The sequence below is a fragment of the Hylobates moloch genome, unplaced genomic scaffold (genome assembly GCF_009828535.3).
Source record: "Hylobates moloch isolate HMO894 unplaced genomic scaffold, HMol_V3 SCAFFOLD_10, whole genome shotgun sequence".
Taxonomy (NCBI): domain Eukaryota; kingdom Metazoa; phylum Chordata; class Mammalia; order Primates; family Hylobatidae; genus Hylobates; species Hylobates moloch.
Window position 1 is genome coordinate 22575343 of NW_026652285.1, and position 18873 is coordinate 22594215.

Consider the following 18873-nt stretch of genomic DNA (forward strand, 5'->3'; position numbering starts at 1 on the left):
TTCAGTTTTGCTAAGCGGCGAGACAGTGAGGTAGGAGGAGATGGCAAGGGCCCAGATCCTAGCTTCTGTCATTCTGGGGCCAGGCAGGGCTCTTTGAGCCTCAGTTTCCTCATTTGTAAAAATGGGACAGTAGGCCCTACTTTGACAGGTGGTTGCAAGGAAAATGCCAAGTGCTTGGCATGGGATAAATGATGTCACTATTATTATCATCATTATTATTTTTGAGACAAGGTTGCCCAGGCTGGAGTACAGTGGCACAATCATAGGTCACTGCAGCCTCGAACTCTTGGGCACAAGTGGTCGTCTCCTGTCAACCTCCTGAGTAGCTGGGACTACCGGCATATACCACCATGCCCAGCTAATTGTTATATTTTTTGTAGAGATAGGGTCTTGCTATGTTGCCCAGGCTGGAGTGTAGTCACATGATCATAGCTCACTGCAGCCTTGAACTCCTGGGTTTAAGTGAACCCTGGCCTAAGACTCCCAGGTTGCTGGGATTACAGGCACACGCCATCACACCCAGTTATGCTGTCAACGTTATTAATACTTTAAAGGCACACTTGTCTGCTTTCTACACTGTAGCCACAGAAGGGACATGAAGTGAAGTTTGGCAGAAAAGTTTGGCCATTGTCTAGTACTGAGAATGTGTGGAAGTGAGGAAAGGGGCTAGTATATTACACATCTATGGTGAGTAGTTGTGTCATCATTAAAGGCATCTAAAGAGTTGCCTTTTGATGGGTCCACGCTATGGGATAAAGGTTACATATTAGGAATCCTGGCCTTTTGTCATGAGCTCTAGCAGTGTTCAAGGATGGAAAATTTTAGTCGCTTTACTGGAGCCTCTTCTTTTATTTACTTACATATTGATTTTTCTGTATACAATTTTGTGTGTACAGAAAAAAAGTTGTGTACAACTATTTTTATGTGTGAAATATGACACATAGTAACATATACAATAAACACCTGTTTCACCAGGCAGGTATACCATACATTGTATTACCGTATGCCTGTCAAGAGCCCAGTGTTCACAGTGTTAAAAATATAACTCCCATATTAGTTATATTTTAGAGCCCAGTGTTCACAGTGTTAAAAATATAACTCCCATATGATAAGTAAGTACTTATCATATCTTTATTTAATTATGAGGGAACCATCTAGAGATTAAAGCTGGGGAATATGAGAGGCAGAGGTAAATGCTAGTCTGTGAAAGAAAGTGCTGGGGCCGGGCGAGGTGGCTCATGTCTGTAACCCCAGCACTTTGGGAGGCCGAGGTGGGCAGATCACCCGAGGTCCGGAGTTCAAGACCAGCCTGGCCAACATGGTGAAACCCTGTCTCTACTAAAAATACAAAAATTAGCCAGGCGTGGTGGTGTACACCTGTAGTTCCAGCTACTTGGGAAGCTGAGGCAGGAGAATTGCTTGAATCTGGGAGGTGGAGGTTGCAGTGAGCTGAGACTACACCACTGCACTCCAGCCTGGGCAACAGAGGAAGACTCTGTCTCAAAAAAAAAAAAAAAAAAAAAAAGGAAAAGGAAAACAGAGAGTACTGGATACATTTAGCGACAGAAATGGTTAAGGGCCTACCATTAGTTATACATTGGCTATTGTCCTACAGGAAAATAAAACCATAAACTTTGAAGATATCTTTGCTGCAGGCAGAAATGCTTTGCATCTCAGTTGGCCAGAAATAATGAGCATTTTATATTCTGTAATGAGCTTCAGTCTTTAGAGTCTGGGCCTAATCAATAGCAAATAGTCAAACAAAGTTTTGTCTCCAGAGTAAAATACTCTGAAGGCAGGTTTGTTGGACAGTCCTCTAGTTTAATTTTGAAAGCATGCATTTTTCATTGTAATTTTAATATGTAATTATGTATTCTTAAACATTATAGTTTTGCTTTTCCTGATTTTGAACACAGTAATTTTGTGTATCTTGCTTCTCTTACACACCATTGGGTTTAAAGATTCATCCATATGTTTGCGGGTAGTGGTGGTACATCCTTTTTCATTGCTATATAGTATTCCATTGTTTGTTTATACCACATTTTATTGATTCTGTTGCTGGTGGACATTTGTACTGTTTCCAGTTACTATGGACATTTTTGTACATATCTCCTGAGGTCTATGTACATTGGAACTGCTGCATCTTAGAATGTGTGCTCCTTGGCCGGGCGTGGTGGTTCACACCTGTAATCCCAGCACTTTGGGAGGCCGAAGTGGGTGGATCATGAGGTCAAGAGATCAAGACCATCCTGGCTAACACAGTGAAACCCCGTCTCAACCAAAAATACAAAAAATTAGCCGGGCGTGGTGGCACACTCGGTGGCGCAATCCCAGCTGCTCTGGAGGCTGAGGCAGGAGAATCACTGAATCTGGGAGGCAGAGGTTGCAGTGAGTTGAGATCGCACCACTGCACTCCAGCCTGGGTGACAGAGTGAGACTCCATCTCAAAAAAAAAAAAAAAAAAAAGAAAAGAAAAAAAAAGTGTGCTCCTTCAACTTTACCAGATAATACGGAACTGTTTTCCAAGTGGCTGCACTGATTTACCCTCCCACCAGCAGAGATGAGTTTCATTTGCTCCATGTGCGCAGATATGTTCACTTTAGCATTTTGATCGTGTAGAGTGTGATAGCCGATGGTTTTAAATTGCATTTCTGTGATTACTAATGAAGTTGAGTGCAGACTTTTGTTTGTTTTAAAAATAAAATATTGGGGCATGGTGGGCTCACGCCTATATCCTAACAGTTTGGGAGGCTGTGGTGGGAGGATTCCTTGAGGCCAGGAGTTTGAGACTTGCCTGGGCAACATAGCAAGATCCCATCTCTACAAAGAAAGAAAGAAAATTAGCCGTGCACGGCAGCATCCACCTGTAGTCCCAGCTACTCGAGCGGCTGAGGTGGTAAGATTGCTTGAGCCCAGGAGTTCGAGGCTGCAGTGAGCCATGATCATGCCACCGCACTCCAGCCCGGGTGACGGCGCGAGACCCTGTCTCTAAAAAATAAATAAATAAAATAAAATATTGTGAGTCTCTAATGGGGAGCAGTATTGCCTGGTGGTTGAGAACTGAGGCTGTGATGTTAGAACTGGATTCGGACTTAACCCACTGTTTGCCCACATCTTGAGCCTTGGTTTCCCTATCTGTAAAATGGCAATATTCTCGGGCTGGCTGAGAAAAGGAAATGAGGCCAGGCGCGGTGACTCAGGCCTATAATCCCAGCACTTTGGCAGGCTGAGGCAGGCGGATTATTTGAGGCCAGGGGTTTGAGACCAGCCTGGCCAACATGGCAAACCCCCGTGTCCACTAAAAATAGAAAACAATAGCTGGGGATGGTGGTGCACCCCTGTAGTCTCAGCTACTTGGGAGACAGAAGCAGGAGAATTGGTTGAACTTGGGAGGTGGAGGTTGCAGTGAGCTGAGATCGCACCACTGCACTCCATCCTGGACGACAGAGCAAGGCTGTCTCAAAATAAATAAATAAATAAAGTAAAAAAGAAGAGGAAATGAGTAATGCATGTAAGGGCACCCAAAAAAAGACCCTAGCTGGTGAGCTGATGATTCCACCCAGAGCCTGCTGTTCCCTCGTTCACTGTGATGTATAATCATGTGAGGAGCACCGTATGGAGAGTCAGACTTCTATTTTCCACCACAGTTGGGAGAGCAGGGGGATCAGAAAACAGAACATCAGCTAGCAGAGCTTTGTCATGGACCCTAACTTGTCATTCTGGAGTCCCAGCTAGTAGGGTCCTGGCTGAGTCGCGAGGGTCCTTAGGCCTGGACCCCTGAACCCACATGTACTTGGACCTCATGGGCACAGAGAGAGTGTGGCCTGTGTCCACAGAGGTCCAGGACAGCTCCCAGGCTGGGGCTGTGCTGACATGTCTGGGCCTAGGGCGCTCCTCACTCAGGGCTCTCAGAAGGCCAGAACTTTGCGGAGCTTGGAGCAGGGATGAGCCAGGCCCTTGGAAGCTGGGAAATGTTTCTTTGCCTTCTGAATGTGCTAACATCCCCCTCATGTGCCTATTTGCTTAACAAACCAGTAGATGGGTCAGGAAAGTAGTAACACAATTTTCTCATTTGCTGGCGAGGGGAGGGAGAGGAAGCTGAGGGTTTGGAAATTTTATCCAGGTGGGCCCAGGCTGGACGGAGCTGAGCCTCACTTTTTCTCAGCCTATTTAGCCCCCCTGTGCCGCCTGTCCTGAGTTGCATGCCTGGTGTCCCTCTCTCTCGAGTTAGGGTGACTTTCTGATTATCATTCCTGTTGAGAGTGAAAAGGGGTGCATTGACATTTATCCCTGAGCAGCAGACATGAACTGGGACGTGGGCGTGTGGTCACCCTGCTCCACACCTGTTCTCAGGAAAGGGCCTGTGTAGCTGTGATTTTGTCCTTGTGTCACCGGCCTTGGCTGTTACTGAGCAATGAAAGCTCTGCCTCGGGAAGTCATTTAATTTCTGAGCCTCATGTTCCTCTTCTGTAAAATGGGAATGAAAGTGTGCATGTCCGACCCATTTTTTAGGGCGATGCTTGTCACGGTATGAAGAGCTTGGTCTAGCTGTGTGAAGAGCTGTACAGCTGCAGAGGTTGTTAAAACATTGATAGTCACCCAGGAAGGGTGTCCTGGGTTCAGGCAGCTACTCCTCCAGCCGTCGGGTCAGCCGGCCGTAACTTCAGATACATTTATCCATGTGTAATGACTTTTTGAGAAGCAAGATCGGTTTCCCCAGCCCTTTATGGGAATACTCACGTGTCCATACTTGCTTTCCGCTTAGAGTTTGCTCAGGTTCCTGGAGCTGGTCAGGGTTCCCAGGACCGCCTGGGAGCAGATGGTACCATGGTCTTATTTACAGATGAGGAAACTGAGACCCAGAGGGGAAAGTGACCCTCCCAAGGTCGTGTAAGTAAGCATATGGCTCCCCTAAGGATGAGGCATTGGTCTGGTGACAGTGCAGCCCATCATAAGGGACTGAGCCTGTGGGGTCCAGACCTGCTCTCCTCCCAGAGGAAAAGGCTCCCTGTCACCCCATCACTAATGCAGATAGCGTCACGTCCAGGGAAGATGTCACACATTCATCTGGGCCCCCAACATCAAGGACACCTGTCCCTGCAGGCCCCCTGCTGGCACCTTCGGGGCCCAGGGCAGGCCCCTGTCCTCTCCGTGTCTGCACTTCCCTCCCTGGTCACAGATTCTCAGGGTCAGGCTCTTCCTTAACAGAAAGGAAACAAGGGAAGCTGACCTTTCCCACCTCAGAACGAAAGTCGGAAGGGCAGGTGCCTTGTGAGCCTGGAGGCCTCAGGAGGGGTGTCCCCTTCCCTTGTGCTCTCCCTGCCACCAACACCAGTGGACGGGGTCACTAAGAGAGTGGGGCTCCGGAGACTCACCTCCTGCACTGGGTCTGTGAGACCGTCACCTGGAGTGCCCCTCCCAGTGGGTGTTGGGGTTGGATGGATTTTCAGCCTGGCCAGGGCTGGCTGCCTCCCCTCAGAAACAGGCTTAGCCTGTGCTGCCACGTGGGTGCGGGTCCTTGCTCCAGCCTGAAGGGAGGGGGCCAGGAAAGGAGGGGCTGATCCTGACCCAAACCCCTAAGTAAACTGCCCTCTGCATCCAGACTGGACTCCCCCCAGACTCTGTCCAGGCCCTCGCCACTGCCCTCCCTGTGCCCCTAGCCCGGGCTGCAGGAACTGTTGGCTGTTCAGCCAGCAGGAGCAGCGACGATGCAGGTGTTTCCAGCTGTTAACATGTAAGCCCTGCCTGGCTGCATGCTTGCTCTTGCCTTTTGTGCACAGCCAGTGCCAAGGGGGAGAGGAGGCAGCAGAGACGGTGTGCGGAGGAGATGCCCAAAGGGGACTGCCCAGGCTGGGACGGCCCTGATGGGTCAAGGGCACTCCAGGAAACAGCAGGTTTTGCCTCTCCTCCTCTTCCCACCCCCCTACTCCCACCCCATTTTCTCAGATCAGGAAAAGGCAGGCCAGCATTCTAGGGAACAGGAAGTGAAGTGGGCTTCCACTTAGGTGCCTGCCAGGGCCTGGAGGAAATTCCTGCAGGCCTGAGCCTGTCCGGGAAGGACCAGTTTCTCTCCTTGTCCTGGTTTCCTGCTTTCTGAGTTTCCCCTGAGGGTGGGGGAGAGCTGTCACTCTCTTCACTCTATGTCCCACTTCCTCCCCCATCCTCATGGAGCATGCAAACCCTGAGCCCTCACACCTTTCTGTGGTTGTACCCGTCCCCACCAGTTTCCTCTCTGGAAAGTGAAGAGGAGGCTGGGCACGGTGGCTCACGGCTGTAATCCCAGCACTTTGGGAGGCTGAGGTGGGCAGATCACAAGGTCAAGAAGTTCAAGACCAGCCTGGCCAACATGGTAAAAGCCCATCTCTACTAAAAATACAAAAATTAGCTGGGCGTGGTGGCGGGTGCCTGTAATCCCAGCTACTCAGGAGGCTGAGGCAGGAGAATCACTTGAACCCGGGAGGCAGAGGGTGCAGTGAGCCGAGATTGTGCCACCGCACTCCAGCCTGGGCAACAGAGCGAGACTCCGTCTCAAAAAAAAAAAAAAAAGAAAAAAGAAAAGTGAAGAGGATAGAGCCCACCAGGGGTCCTCAAGGTGTGGGACAGGCAGCATGTTCCTACAGGAAGAAAACTCTAGAACTCCTGGTTCTGGTTCTTTTTCGTCTAATTCATTCATTCATTCATTCATTCATTTTGAGATGGACTCACTCTGTCACCCAGGCTGGAGTGCAGTGGCTCGATCTCGGCTCACTGCAATCTCTGTCTCCTGGGTTCAAGTGATTCTCATGACTTGGCCTTCCAAGCAGCTGGGATTACAGGTGCCCACCGTCACGCCTGACTAAGTTTTGTATTTTTAGTAGAGACACGGTTTCACTGTGTTGGCCAGGCTAGTGTTGAACTCCTGACCTCAAGCGATTCGCCAACCTCGGCCTCCCAAAGTGCTGGGATTAAAGGTGTGAGCCACCTCACCTGGCCATCTCGTACTTTTAAAATTCATTCTTTCGTGCAAGTTTTGCGATATACATTCTATATTTGTCAAGTGATAACTTCCGTGTAACTTATAAAATACACATAATTCAGGAAGATTGTGCTAAAATACATTTAACCAATAGGAATATGCCATCAGAGTATTTTGGCAAACAAGGATCACTAAGTTTTTTCTATAAAGGGCCAGGTAGGAGGTATCTCAGGCTTTGTGGCCATATGGCCTCTGTGGCAGCAACTCAGTTCTGCAATTCTGCCATGAAAGCAGCCACAGATAAGAGGTAATTGAGTGGGTGTGGCTGTGTTCCAATAAAACTTTATTTCTGGAGGCTGAAATTTGAATTTCAGAGAAATTTCATGTGTCATGAAATATTATTTCTCTTTTAGTTCTTCTTCCCCACCCCCCCCACCACCCTCTGCCAAGAACGTGGAACCCGTTCTTAGCAGCCGGCTGTGGGCTGGATTTGGTCCATGGACCATAGATTCCCAGCTTCTGCTCTAGACCACCTGTTCTCAGACTTGAAGCCTGCTTCAGACTTACCTGGGGAGCTTTTTTCCAAAATGCATATTCCAGAACCCCAGCCCTGATTTTGTGGATTCTCTGGAAGGCCCCAGAACCTGCATTCTAACAAGGAGCCCGGTTGAGTCAGACACAGGTAGTCTGGAGACCACATTTTTTATTTTTTTAATGGAGTCTCACTCTGTTGCCCAGGATGCAGTGCAATGGCGTGATCTTGGCTTGCTGCAACCTCTGCCTCCAGGGTTCAAGCAATTCTTGTGCCTCAGCTTCCCAAGTAGCTGGGATCACAGGTGCCTGCCATCACGCCCAGCTAATTTTTGTATTTTTAGTAGAGACGGTGTTTCACCATGTTGGCCAGGCTGGTCTCAAACTTCTGACCTCAGGTGATCCACCAGCCTCAGCCTCCCAAAGTGCTGGGATTACAGGTGTGAGTCACCGCCCCCGGCCCGGAGACCACATGTTAAGAAGCAAAGCTCAGGGGTCTCCAGGATCCTGGTCTGTTCTCTTCAGCCAGTCCTGAGGCCTGGGGTGTGCAGTGCTGTGGGAGACCCCGGCATCAGAATAACTGGCTCCTTCACTACCTTCCAGGAGCTTCCATCCAGTGGGGGTGGGGGACACCACCCACCAACAGCACAGCCCAGTCCCAGGTGCTATGGAAGCCCTGGGTTCAGCCTGGAGCCAGGGTCAGCATCCTGAGGATGAGGTGCCGAGATGGACCTTGAAGGATGAGAGAAGCCTGGACCGCCCTTGAGTGGCGAGGGTGGGCTGCCTCCAGGTTGACCTTAATCCCTTCCCTCCCTACCACCATGTGTCTGGATGATCTTGGGCAGGTCCCTTAGCCTCTCTGGATATCGGGATATGACATTGACTACCTCAGAGGCTTGTGGGGAGGATTCGGCGAGCTGATATGCATGAAGTGTATCAACTAGGGCTGCTGGCTGCTATCTCCTTCCCTTGTCTTACCCCACCACCCCCAGCCATGGGACAGGGTGCTGCTGAGGGAGTGGGCAGGGAGAGTCACTTCTGGCCTTGTCTTAGGGATCTGAGAGCAGGGCATGGGCCCCGTGTCTGGGAGTGCCCTGGTGCCCTTCCTAGTGGGGTTGGGCATGGTCAGTCTGGCCAGGGCTGGCTCCCTCTCCCATAAATAGGCTCACCTGGAGGTCTTTTTCCATTTGAGGCAATGAGATATGTATGTGAGGCTCTATGGCCTGTCTTTTTTTTTTTTTATTTTGAGACAGTCACGGAGTCTCACTTTGTTGCCCAGGATGCAGTGCAATGGCGTGATCTTGGCTCATCGCAACCTCTGCCTCCCAGGTTCAAGCTATCCTTTTGCCTCAGCCTCCCGAGTAGCTGGGATTACAGGCACCCGCCACCACACCCAGCTAATTTTTGTAGTTTTAGTAGAGACAGGGTTTCACCAAGTTGGCCAGGCTGGTCTTGAACTCCTGACCTCAAGTGACCCACTCACTTTGGCCTCGCAAAGTTCTGGGATTAGAGGCATGAGCCACCATGCTCGGCCTTACCACCCGCCTTTCTTGTGGTGTAGTTCTTGCTGCAGGTGCATGCAATACAGGCCTCAAAACCCACCTGATATACAGGTGCCTGGGAATAGGGATCTTGACTTTTCCCCTGTCCCATATGGGCCCCGGGGCCGGGTCTGGGCTGGCCCAGGTGGGGCTACAGCAGCTGGATCCAGGCACATGAGGTGTGAACGTGTGGGCCTTAATGCTGCATGGAGCGGCTGGAGGAAGAATGGGAGCAAGGGTGCCTCAGGGTCAGATTGCCACAGGGTCAGGGTGCCGCTGGGCCAGGGTGCCACAGGGTTAGGGTGCTGCGGGGTCAGATTGCCACAGGGCCAGGGTGCCACAGGGTCAGGGTAGGGCGAGGGTGCCGCAGGATCTGGTTGCCACAGGGTCAGGGTGCCGCAAGCACGGGTTGTCACCCGTGATTCTCCAGGGTCTGGCTCTTGGGCTGAGATCCAGGAGACCTTGGCAGGCCTGTCTTGGGGAGTCTGGCACAGCCCCAGAAGGCCATCTGGACGGTTTTCAGACCTGAGAGGAGGAAAGGGCTTGTGTCTGGAGAAGGTGCCATGGGGGATGGGAGGTGGAGGAAGCCTGGGGCTAATCAGGATCTGGATCTAGCAGGGAACACCGAGGCCGGTGTTCTCCTCCCACCATGGGACTCAGCCTGAGGAAGACAAGGTGGATGAACAACTGTTGCTGACTCAGTTGGCTAAGAGGACAGAGCTGGGGCCGAGGCTCTGGACACAAATGGGCCAGTTGACCCTGAGGTTTCTTTCTTAGTGGGGGTGGGGCTTCCTCTGGCTGACCCTGCTTAGGTCTCTGATGGAGGTAGCAGGGGCTCTGGTTCCCCCAAACTGGCTAAGTCCTCCACCATAGCACCCAAGGGGTCTGGGCAGAGTGCAGCTTCCCTCCCCTCTCCAGCTTGGCTTGGTGGGCACCTGCCTCCCCTGCCCTCCTGACCTTGATGGCTAATGCAGCCAGCCCCAGGCAGGCACAGTCACAGCCCTCAAACAACATGAGGCCCAACTCAAGACTCCTGGGTGGTGGTGGTGAAGGTGGGGGACTCTGTAGCCAGTAGAGACTGTGGGGGCAAGAGACTGACTTGGCTTGGAGCCTCACGTGCCCGCCTAATGGGGTGGTCCTGAGGGATATGACTTCTTGGGGCCTCTCTGCTCATTTTTGGAACCTGACCTGAGAAGGAGCCCATCTCCAAGACAATGTCCCGCCCTCAGGGAGGGTCTGGCAGTTTTTATCCCTGAAGGCTGGGGTTCTCAGCAGAGCATCCTAGGCTGTAGCGCCCGCGACATCTTGCACACAAGAGGCGGAATCGCCTGTTGATCAGGAGCAAGGCTCTGGAATCTGTGATCTTGGGCCACTCACCTCGCTTATCAATCCCTTCGTTTCTTTCTTGCCTGTTACATGGGGTCTGCAATCTACCCCTCAGAGGCGCTGACGAGCTCACATGAGCCTGTGACATAAAACACCTAGCACGGCCCTGGCGCAGTAAGAGCTCAGGAAACAGGCTGCTGCTGTTGTTACTGTGGACCCAGGTGGAAACAGCAGCCCCGCCCCTGCCGCAGGCATATAAAAGTGACCACTTGGCCGGTCACGGTGGCTCACGCCTATAATCCCTGCAGTTTGGGAGGCCGAGGCGGGTGGATCACCTGAGGTCAGGAGTTTGAGACCAGCCTGGTCAACATGATGAAACCCCGTCTCTACTAAAAATACAAAAAATTAGCTGGGCGTGGTGGCAGGCGCCTGTAATCCCAGCCGCTTGGGAGGCTGAGCCAGGAGAATCGCTTGAACCCTGGAGGTGGAGGTTGCGGTGAGCTGAGATCGCACCACTGCACTCCAGCCTGGGTGACAGAGCCAAACTCCATCTCAAAAAAAAAGAAAAGGGACCACTCCCTTTGGTCTGATTCTTCAGTTCTCATGGTCCTTTTACATCGGTCATTTCATTGCATTCTCCAACAGTGTCTGAGGGAGATACTGGTGTCCCATTTTGCAGAGGTGAAAACTGAGGCTTGGCAAGATTAGGTAGCTTGTCCAAGGACACACAGCTGGTGCTTCCAGAGTGACCTGGCTTTCTCTACCCAAAGCTCTTGAGGGGTCTCTCCTATCCTGGGATCTTGAGGGTCACGGGAAGGAACTGGGTGGTTTGCAGTGGGATCCTTCACCTAGTGCCTTCTGACCTTGCAGATAAAATACCATGAGGAGTTTGAGAAGAGCCGCATGGGCCCTAGCGGGGGCGAGGGCATGGAGCCAGAGCGCCGGGATTCCCAGGACAGCAGCAGCTACCGGCGGCCCCCGGAGCAGCAGCAGCCTCACCACATCCCGACCAGTGCCCCGGGTGAGTGCGGGGCCTGTTGGTGCAGACAACCTGAGGCGAGGCCAGTGGGGTGGGGAGGAAGCCAGGAGAAGACAGACAGACAGACAGATACACCTTCCGGAGCCTTGCTCTTAATCAACAGGCGATTCTGCCTCTCGTGTGCAGGAGGAGACAGAGGACCTGAGGCCGGGCCAGCTGGGGTGGGGAGGAAGCCGGCGAGAGACAGACACACACGCACACAGACACGCACGCACACACACATGCAGGCGTGGAAAGGACTCCTTGCCAAGCCCCCAAGTTCCATTCTCATCCAGGATGAGGACGTGAGCACCAGGGTCAGGCCTGTACTGGGCCAAGAAGACTGAAAGGAGAGGCCCCCAGGTCATGGGGCTCAGAGCCCCTGCGGTAGGATACACCACACAGGCAAAGGTGCACATGTGGACATCAGCCTTTGAGTCGTGGGGCTTGAGCCAGGTTGGGGGTGGGGTGGAAGTGCATGGTATGGACTTCTCGGGAGCTCTGGGAGGGGCTGGGTTTGGCAGGACAGTTTCTGAGCCCCGTCTCCTCCCATCTTCCAGTTTACCAGCAGCCCCAGCAGCAGCCGGTGGCCCAGTCCTATGGTGGCTACAAGGAGCCTGCAGCCCCAGTCTCCATACAGCGCAGCGCCCCAGGTGGTGGCGGGGTGAGTAACCCTGGCCGGAGGGGAGAGGCCAGAGGCAGGGGATCCTTCGGGAAGGCTTGGACACAGCTCATGGCTTCTCCTGACCTTTGCACCCACCCTCTGTTGTGTGTGATGATAGGGATCTCAGCCTTGTGAGCAGAGAGGAAATTGGTTGGCGTAGTGGGCAGAGGCTGGCTGGGACTGGGGCCCTGCGTTCCAGCCCTGGCGTACCATGGGCGGGTCGCTCACCCTGCTTTGGGTGGGGTTTCCTTACCCCAGCTATCTGGGAACACACAAGGCACTTTTCTGCATGGGGCCTTCCAGCCCTGGGCGCTGCTCTCCTCGCTTCCTGAGGATGGCCCCCACATCCTTCAGCTCTCAGGCTGCCCCTGCCTCTGAGGGGCCTCCCCCAGCCATGTCGTGTAAAGCGCATCACCCTGATGCTTTGCATCACATGACCCCACTGGCTGCCTTCAGAGCACTTTTTCAACTAAAAAGAGCTCTTTGTGTTGGTCACCTTCTCTGTGTCCCCTGCTGGGCTGGGGACCCTGGCAGTGTCTGTCTGGTTCACCTACTCTGAGCCAGGCCTAGAGCAAGTGAATAAGCCCAGCAGGAACGGGTTGAGATCAGGCTTCCTGAGCCCTCAGAGCTGAAGTCCCGGCTCTGTAAGTCCTGCCACTCACTCCACCCATGGGTGCCGCTGAGCCATCCTTACCAAGCTCCTGGCAGGCTCAGTGCCTCCAGGCTGGGTGCCTGGGAATTCAGAGTAGCTCACGTGGGAGCAGAACAGATACTTAGAGAGATAAAATCGCCTGAGATAGTGGCTGGCTGGAGCCTGATGCTCTGGGCACACAAAGGGATGTTAGGACTGCCCAGGGCACTGTGGGCACAAGAGTTAGTCTGAAGGATAAGGTTCCAGGCAGCCCAGCCAGTCCCTCCCTCCTCAGTGGGTCTGTCCTGGATGTGTAGGGTCCATCTCTGAATATAAAGCCACCTCTCTGCCCTCTGGGGGCTTACATTCCAGTCAGGGGGACAAACAAGAAAACAATAAGAAAATAGGTATATAACATAAGGTCAGCAGTGACACGCTGTGAAGAGAAAGACAGCAGGGTGAGGGATGGATAGAAAGCAGCTGGATTAAGACATTTGGCCGGGTGCGGTGGCTCACGCCTGTAATCCCAGCGCTTTGGGAGGCCAAGGTGGGCAGATCACTTGAGGTCTGGAGTTCGAGATCAGCCTGGCCAACATGGTGAAACCCCCCTGTCTACCAAAAATAAAAAAATTAGCCAGATGTGGTGGCATGTGCCTGTAATCTGTAATCCCAGCTACTCAGGAGGCTGAGGCAGTAGAATTGCTTGAACCCAAGAGGCAGAGGTTGCAGTGAGCCAAGATTGCACCATTGCACTCCAGCCTGGATGACAGAGCAAGACTCTATCTCCAAAGAAGAAAGACATTTGGCCGGGTGCGATGGCTCACACCTGTAATCCCAGCACTTTGGGAGGCCAAAGTGGGCAGATCACCTGAGGTCAGGAGTTCGAAACCAGCCTGGCCAACATGGTGAAACCCTGTCTCTACTAAAAATATAAATTAGCTGGGCATGGTGGTACATGTTCATAATCCCAGCTACTTGGGAGGTGAGGCAGGATAATTGCCTGAACCTGGGAGGTGGAGGTTGCAGTGAGCCGAGATCACGCCATTTGCATTCTAGCCTGGGCAGCAAGAGTGAAACTCTGGCTAGAAAAAAAAAAAAAAAAAAAAAAAGACATGACATTTGAGCAAAGTCCTCAATAAAGGAAGGAGTGAGCCGTGCAACGAGGACAGCAAGTGCAAAGGCTCTGAGGCAGGAATATTCTAGGAAAGTTCAGGGAGCAGCAGGAAGCCCAAATTGACTAGAGTGGGAGAGGGTAGGAGGTCTGATTATGCAGGGACTTCTGGGCCCCAGGAAGGCCTCTGTGACCTGTGATCTGTGCAGAGTGACATAGGGTTTTGGAAGACCACCTTGGCAGCTGTGTTGAGAAGAGGCAGTGGTTTGAGGGTACAAGCAGGGAGACTGTCAGGAGGCTGTTGCAGGATACAGGCATGGATGGGAGCGGCTCAGCCCAAGATAGAGGCAGAATTGGTGATGAGAGAGACTGAGGTTACTTCATGTGAGGTGTGACCTCTTATCCCATAGACCTGTTGGTTTCAAACTGTCCTGTGGAGCCTCAGAGACAAGTCAAGGGCAGTGAAGGTCAGGGGAGGTAGAATGTTGTCTATAGCTATAGGATTTATTTTTTTTTATTTTTTTATTTTTATTTATTTATTTATTTATTTATTTTTTTGAGACAGAGTCTCGCTCTGTCACCCAGGCTGGAGTGCAGTGGCGCGATCTCGGCTCACTGCAAGCTCCGCCTCCCGGGTTCACGCCATTCTCCTGCCTCAGCCTCTCCGAGTAGCTGGGACTACAGGCGCCCGCCACCACGCCCGGCTAATTTTTTGTATTTTTAGTAGAGACGGGGTTTCACCGTGGTCTCGATCTCCTGACCTCGTGATCCGCCCGCCTCGGCCTCCCAAAGTGCTGGGATTACAAGCGTGAGCCACCGCGCCCGGCCAGGATTTATTTTTCTTTTTTTTTTCCTCTTTCTTTTTTTAAACTCCATCCTGGTAGTAGGTGACGCTATAGGTTTTTGTGTGCCTTGCTGAACGTTACCTAGACCTAGGGCTTAAGCGGCAGATTTTGGCTGAGGCTTGGAAGGTGGAACCTGATAGACACGTCTTCCGTCCCCTGAAGATTTTTCTCCCAAGGAAAGGTCTTTGTCCTGAACTTGGACAGGACTCATCATGGCTTCTGAAAGAAACTACTGGTGCTTATAATCATACAAATAATAGCACACAGGGCATGTTTTTTCTGGTTTTTTGTTGTTGTTGTTGTTTTGTTTTGAGACAGGGTCTTGCTCTGCTACCCAGGCTGGAGTGCAGCAGTGGTGCAATCACAGCTAGCTCACTGCAGCCTTAACCTCCTGGGTTGAAGCGATCCTCCCACCTCAGCTGAGTAGCTGAGACTACAGGCATGTACCACTAAGCCTAACTAATTTTTTATTTTTTGTTGAGATGGGCTGACGCTAGTACTTTGGGAGGCCGAGGCAGGCGGATCACTTGAGACCAGGGGTTTGAGACCATCCTAGCCAACATGGTGAAACCCTTTCTCTACAAAAAAGTACAAAAATTAGCCGGGCATGGTGGTACATGCCTATAGTCCCAGCTACTTGGGAGGCTGAGGCAGGAGAATCACTTGAACCCGGGAGGCGGATGTTGCAGTGAGCCAAGATCACACCATTGCACTCCAGCTTGGGTGACAAAGCAAGACTCCATCTCAAAAAAAAAAAAAAAAAAAAAAAAATGGGCGGGGGGGTTCTTACTATGTTTCCCAGGCTGATTTCAAACTTCTGGGCTCAAGCAGTTCTCCTGCCTTGGCCTCCCACAGTGCTGGGATTACAGGCGTGAGCCACTGCACCTGGCCTGCGTGTCGTATTTTTAGACATTACTCTGTCATCATGGCTGGTGGACCTTACTGCAGTCCTGTTTAGGGAGATGGGGCAGAGCTGCTGTGACCCAGTCCCTGCTCTGCCTCTGGCCCTTAGTAGCTGCCAAAGGTTGTAAAAGATCGATTGCTCTCAGCAAGCAAGACACAGAGGTAAGAATCTTTGTAGCAGGGCCTGGTGCTCCATTTCTGAGTTCACTGCTCCCCCAGGCTCTGCTCCAGGGTCCTGGAGAGTTAGAAAAAAAATGCTCAGACCCAGGTGAGTCGGCATCCAGGGCCCTAGGCTGACCACACTTCCCCCACAGAAGCGGTACCGCGCGGTGTATGACTACAGCGCCGCCGACGAGGACGAGGTCTCCTTCCAGGACGGGGACACCATCGTCAACGTGCAGCAGATCGACGACGGCTGGATGTACGGGACGGTGGAGCGCACCGGCGACACGGGGATGCTGCCGGCCAACTACGTGGAGGCCATCTGAACCCGCAGCGCCCCCATCTGTCTTCAGCACATTCCACGGCATCGCATCCGTCCTGGGCGTGACCTGTCTATTCTTCAGTGTCTCTGTTTTTTAAAACCTGCGACAGCTTGTGATTCCTACCCCTCTTCCAGCTTCTTTTGCCAACCGAAGCCTTCTTCTGCCACTTCTGCGGGCTCCCTCCTCTGGCACGCTTCCCCCTTGATCGACTTCTTGGTTTTCTCTCTGGATGGAACGGGCATGGGCCTCTCTGGGGGAGGGCGAGGCCCGTGGGGCAGGGCTGGAATGGGAGACCTGTTGGCCTGTGGGCCTCACCTGCCCCTCTGTTCTCTGCTCTCACGTCCTCCTGCCCAGCTCCTCACATACCCACACATTCCAGGGCTGGGGTGAGCCTGAGACTGCCAGGACCCCAGGTCAGGGGCTCCCTACATTCCCCAGAGTGGGATCCACTTCTTGGTTCCTGGGATGGCGACGGGGGCTCTGCCGTTGTGTAGGGACCAGTGGGATGGGCTCTACCTCTCTTTCTCAAAGAGGGGGCTCTGCCCACGTGGGGTCTCTCTCCCTACCTCCCTCCTCAGGGGCAACAACAGGAGAATGGGGTTCCTGCTGTGGGGCGAATTCATCCCCTCCCCGCGCGTTCCTTCGCACACTGTGATTTTGCCCTCCTGCCCATGCAGACCTGCAGCGGGCAAAGAGCTCCCCAGGAAGCACAGCTTGGGTCAGGTTCTTGCCTTTCTTAATTTTAGGGACGGCTACCGGAAGGAGGGGAACAAGGAGTTCTCTTCCGCAGCCCCTTTCCCCACACCCACCCCCAGTCTGCAGGGACCCTTGCCTGCCTCCTAGGCTGGAAGCCATGGTCCCGAAGTGTAGGGCAAGGGTGCCTCAGGACCTTTTGCTCTTCAGCCTCCCTCAGCTCCCAGGATCTGGGTTAGGTGGCCACTCCTCCCTGCTCCTCGTGGGCAGATGTCTCAGAGCCTTCCATGGCCTCCCCTCCCCAGCCCAATGCCAAGTGGACTTGGAGCTGCACAAAGTCAGCAGGGACCACTCAATCTCCAAGACCTGGTGTGCGGAGGCGGGAGCATGTATGTCTGCAGGTGTCTGACACGCAAGTGTGTGAGTGTGAGTGTGAGAGATGGGGCAGGGGATGTGTCTGTAGGTGTCTCTGGGCCTACGTGTGGGTGGGGTTATGTGAGGGTACGAAGAGCTGTCTTCCCCTGAGAGTTTCCTCAGAACTCACAGTGAGAGGGGAGGGCTCCTGGGGTAGAGAAGTTCCTTAGGTTTTCTTTGGAATGAAGTTCCTCCTTCCCCCCATCTCTGAGTGGAGGAAGCCAACCAATCTGCCCTTTGCAGTGTACAGGGTGGAAGGTAAGAGGGTGGTGTGGAGTTGGTGGGGGCTGCCACAGGGTCTGCAGCCTGCTGGGGCTAAGGAGTGGAAGAAGGCTGTGTCACTCCAGGCATGTTTTTCCCCATGTCTGTCTGGGGCTGCAGAATAGGATGGCAGAAGTGTCACCCTTTGGGTGTCTCCCTCTGGGGCTCTTCCCCTAGACCTCCCCCTTACTTACATAAAGCTCCCTTGAAGCAAGAAAGAGGGTCCCAGGGCTGCAAAACTGGAAGCACAGCCTCCGGGATGGGGAGGGAAAGATGGTGCTATATCCAGTTCCTGCTCTCTGCTCGTGGGTGGCTGTGACAACCCTGGCCTCACTTGATTCATCTCTGGTTTTCTTGCCACCCTCTGGGAGTCCCCATCCATTTTCATCCTGAGCCCAACCAGGCCCTGCCATTGGCCTCTTGTCCCTTTGCACACTTGTACCCACAGGTGAGGGGCAGGACCTGAAGGTGTTGGCCTGTTCAACAATCAGTCATCATGGGTGTTTTTGTCAACTGCTTGTTAATTGATTTGGGGATGTTTGCCCCAAATGAGAGGTTGAGGAAAAGACTGTGGGTGGGGAGGCCCTGCCTGACCCATCCCTTTTCCTTTCTGGCCCCAGCCTAGGTGGAGGCAAGTGGAATATCTTATATTGGGCGATTTGGGGGCTCGGGGAGGCAGAGAATCTCTTTGGGAGTCTTGGGTGGCGCTGGTGCATTCTGTTTCCTCTTGATTTCAAAGCACAATGTGGATTTGGGGACCAAAGGTCAGGGACACATCCCCTTAGAGGACCTGAGTTTGGGAGAGTGGTGAGTGGAGGGGAGGAGCAGCAAGCAGCAGCCTGTTGTCACTCAGCTTAATTCTCCTTCCCAGACAAGGGCAAGCCAGTCATGGAATCTTGCTGCGGCCCTCCGTCTACTCTTCCTGTCCTAAAAATAGGGGCCGTTTTCTTACACACCCCCAGAGAGAGGAGGGACTGTCACACTGGTGCTGAGTGACCGGGGGCTGCTGGGCTTCTGTTCCTTACCAAAACCATCCATCCCTGGAAGAGCACAGAGCCCTGAGGGGCTGGGCTGAGCCCCTGGTTTTCTCTACAGTTCACAGAGGTCTTTCAGCTCATTTAATCCCAGGAAAGAGGCATCAAAGCTAGAATGTGAATATTTTTGTGGACCAATACTAAGAATAACAAGAAGCCCAGTGGTGAGCAAAGTGCGTTCTCCCAGCACTGCCTCCTGTTTTCTCCCTCTCATGTCCCTCCAGGGAAAATGACTTGATTGCTTAATTTCTGCCTTTCCCCCTCACACATGCACTTTTGGGCCTTTTTTTATAGCTGGAAAAAACAAAATACCACCCTACAAACCTGCATTTAAAAAGAAACAGAAATGACCATGTGAAATTTGCCTCTGTCCAAACATTTCATCCGTGTGTGTGTGTATGTGTGTGAGTGTGTGAAGCCGCCCATTCATCTTTTTATATGGGGTTGTTGTCTCATTTTGG

The 18873-nt window shown here is 52.6% G+C and overlaps 1 protein-coding gene across 5 annotated transcripts in view; it reads left to right on the forward strand.

Moving 5' to 3' along the window:
- The window catches only part of LASP1 (LIM and SH3 protein 1), a 51112-nt gene extending 34980 nt beyond the window's left edge, over positions 1–16132 (forward strand). For all 5 annotated transcript variants that reach the window (XM_058445136.1, XM_032163433.2, XM_058445134.1 and 2 more), the window contains 3 exons: positions 11224–11374; positions 11932–12035; positions 15840–16132. In XM_058445136.1, the coding sequence (XP_058301119.1) occupies positions 11224–11374; positions 11932–12035; positions 15840–16013 (429 nt within the window). In that variant the 3' untranslated portion in view covers positions 16014–16132. The remainder of the gene's footprint in view (positions 1–11223; positions 11375–11931; positions 12036–15839) is intronic.
- Positions 16133–18873: the final 2741 nt, after the last annotated feature.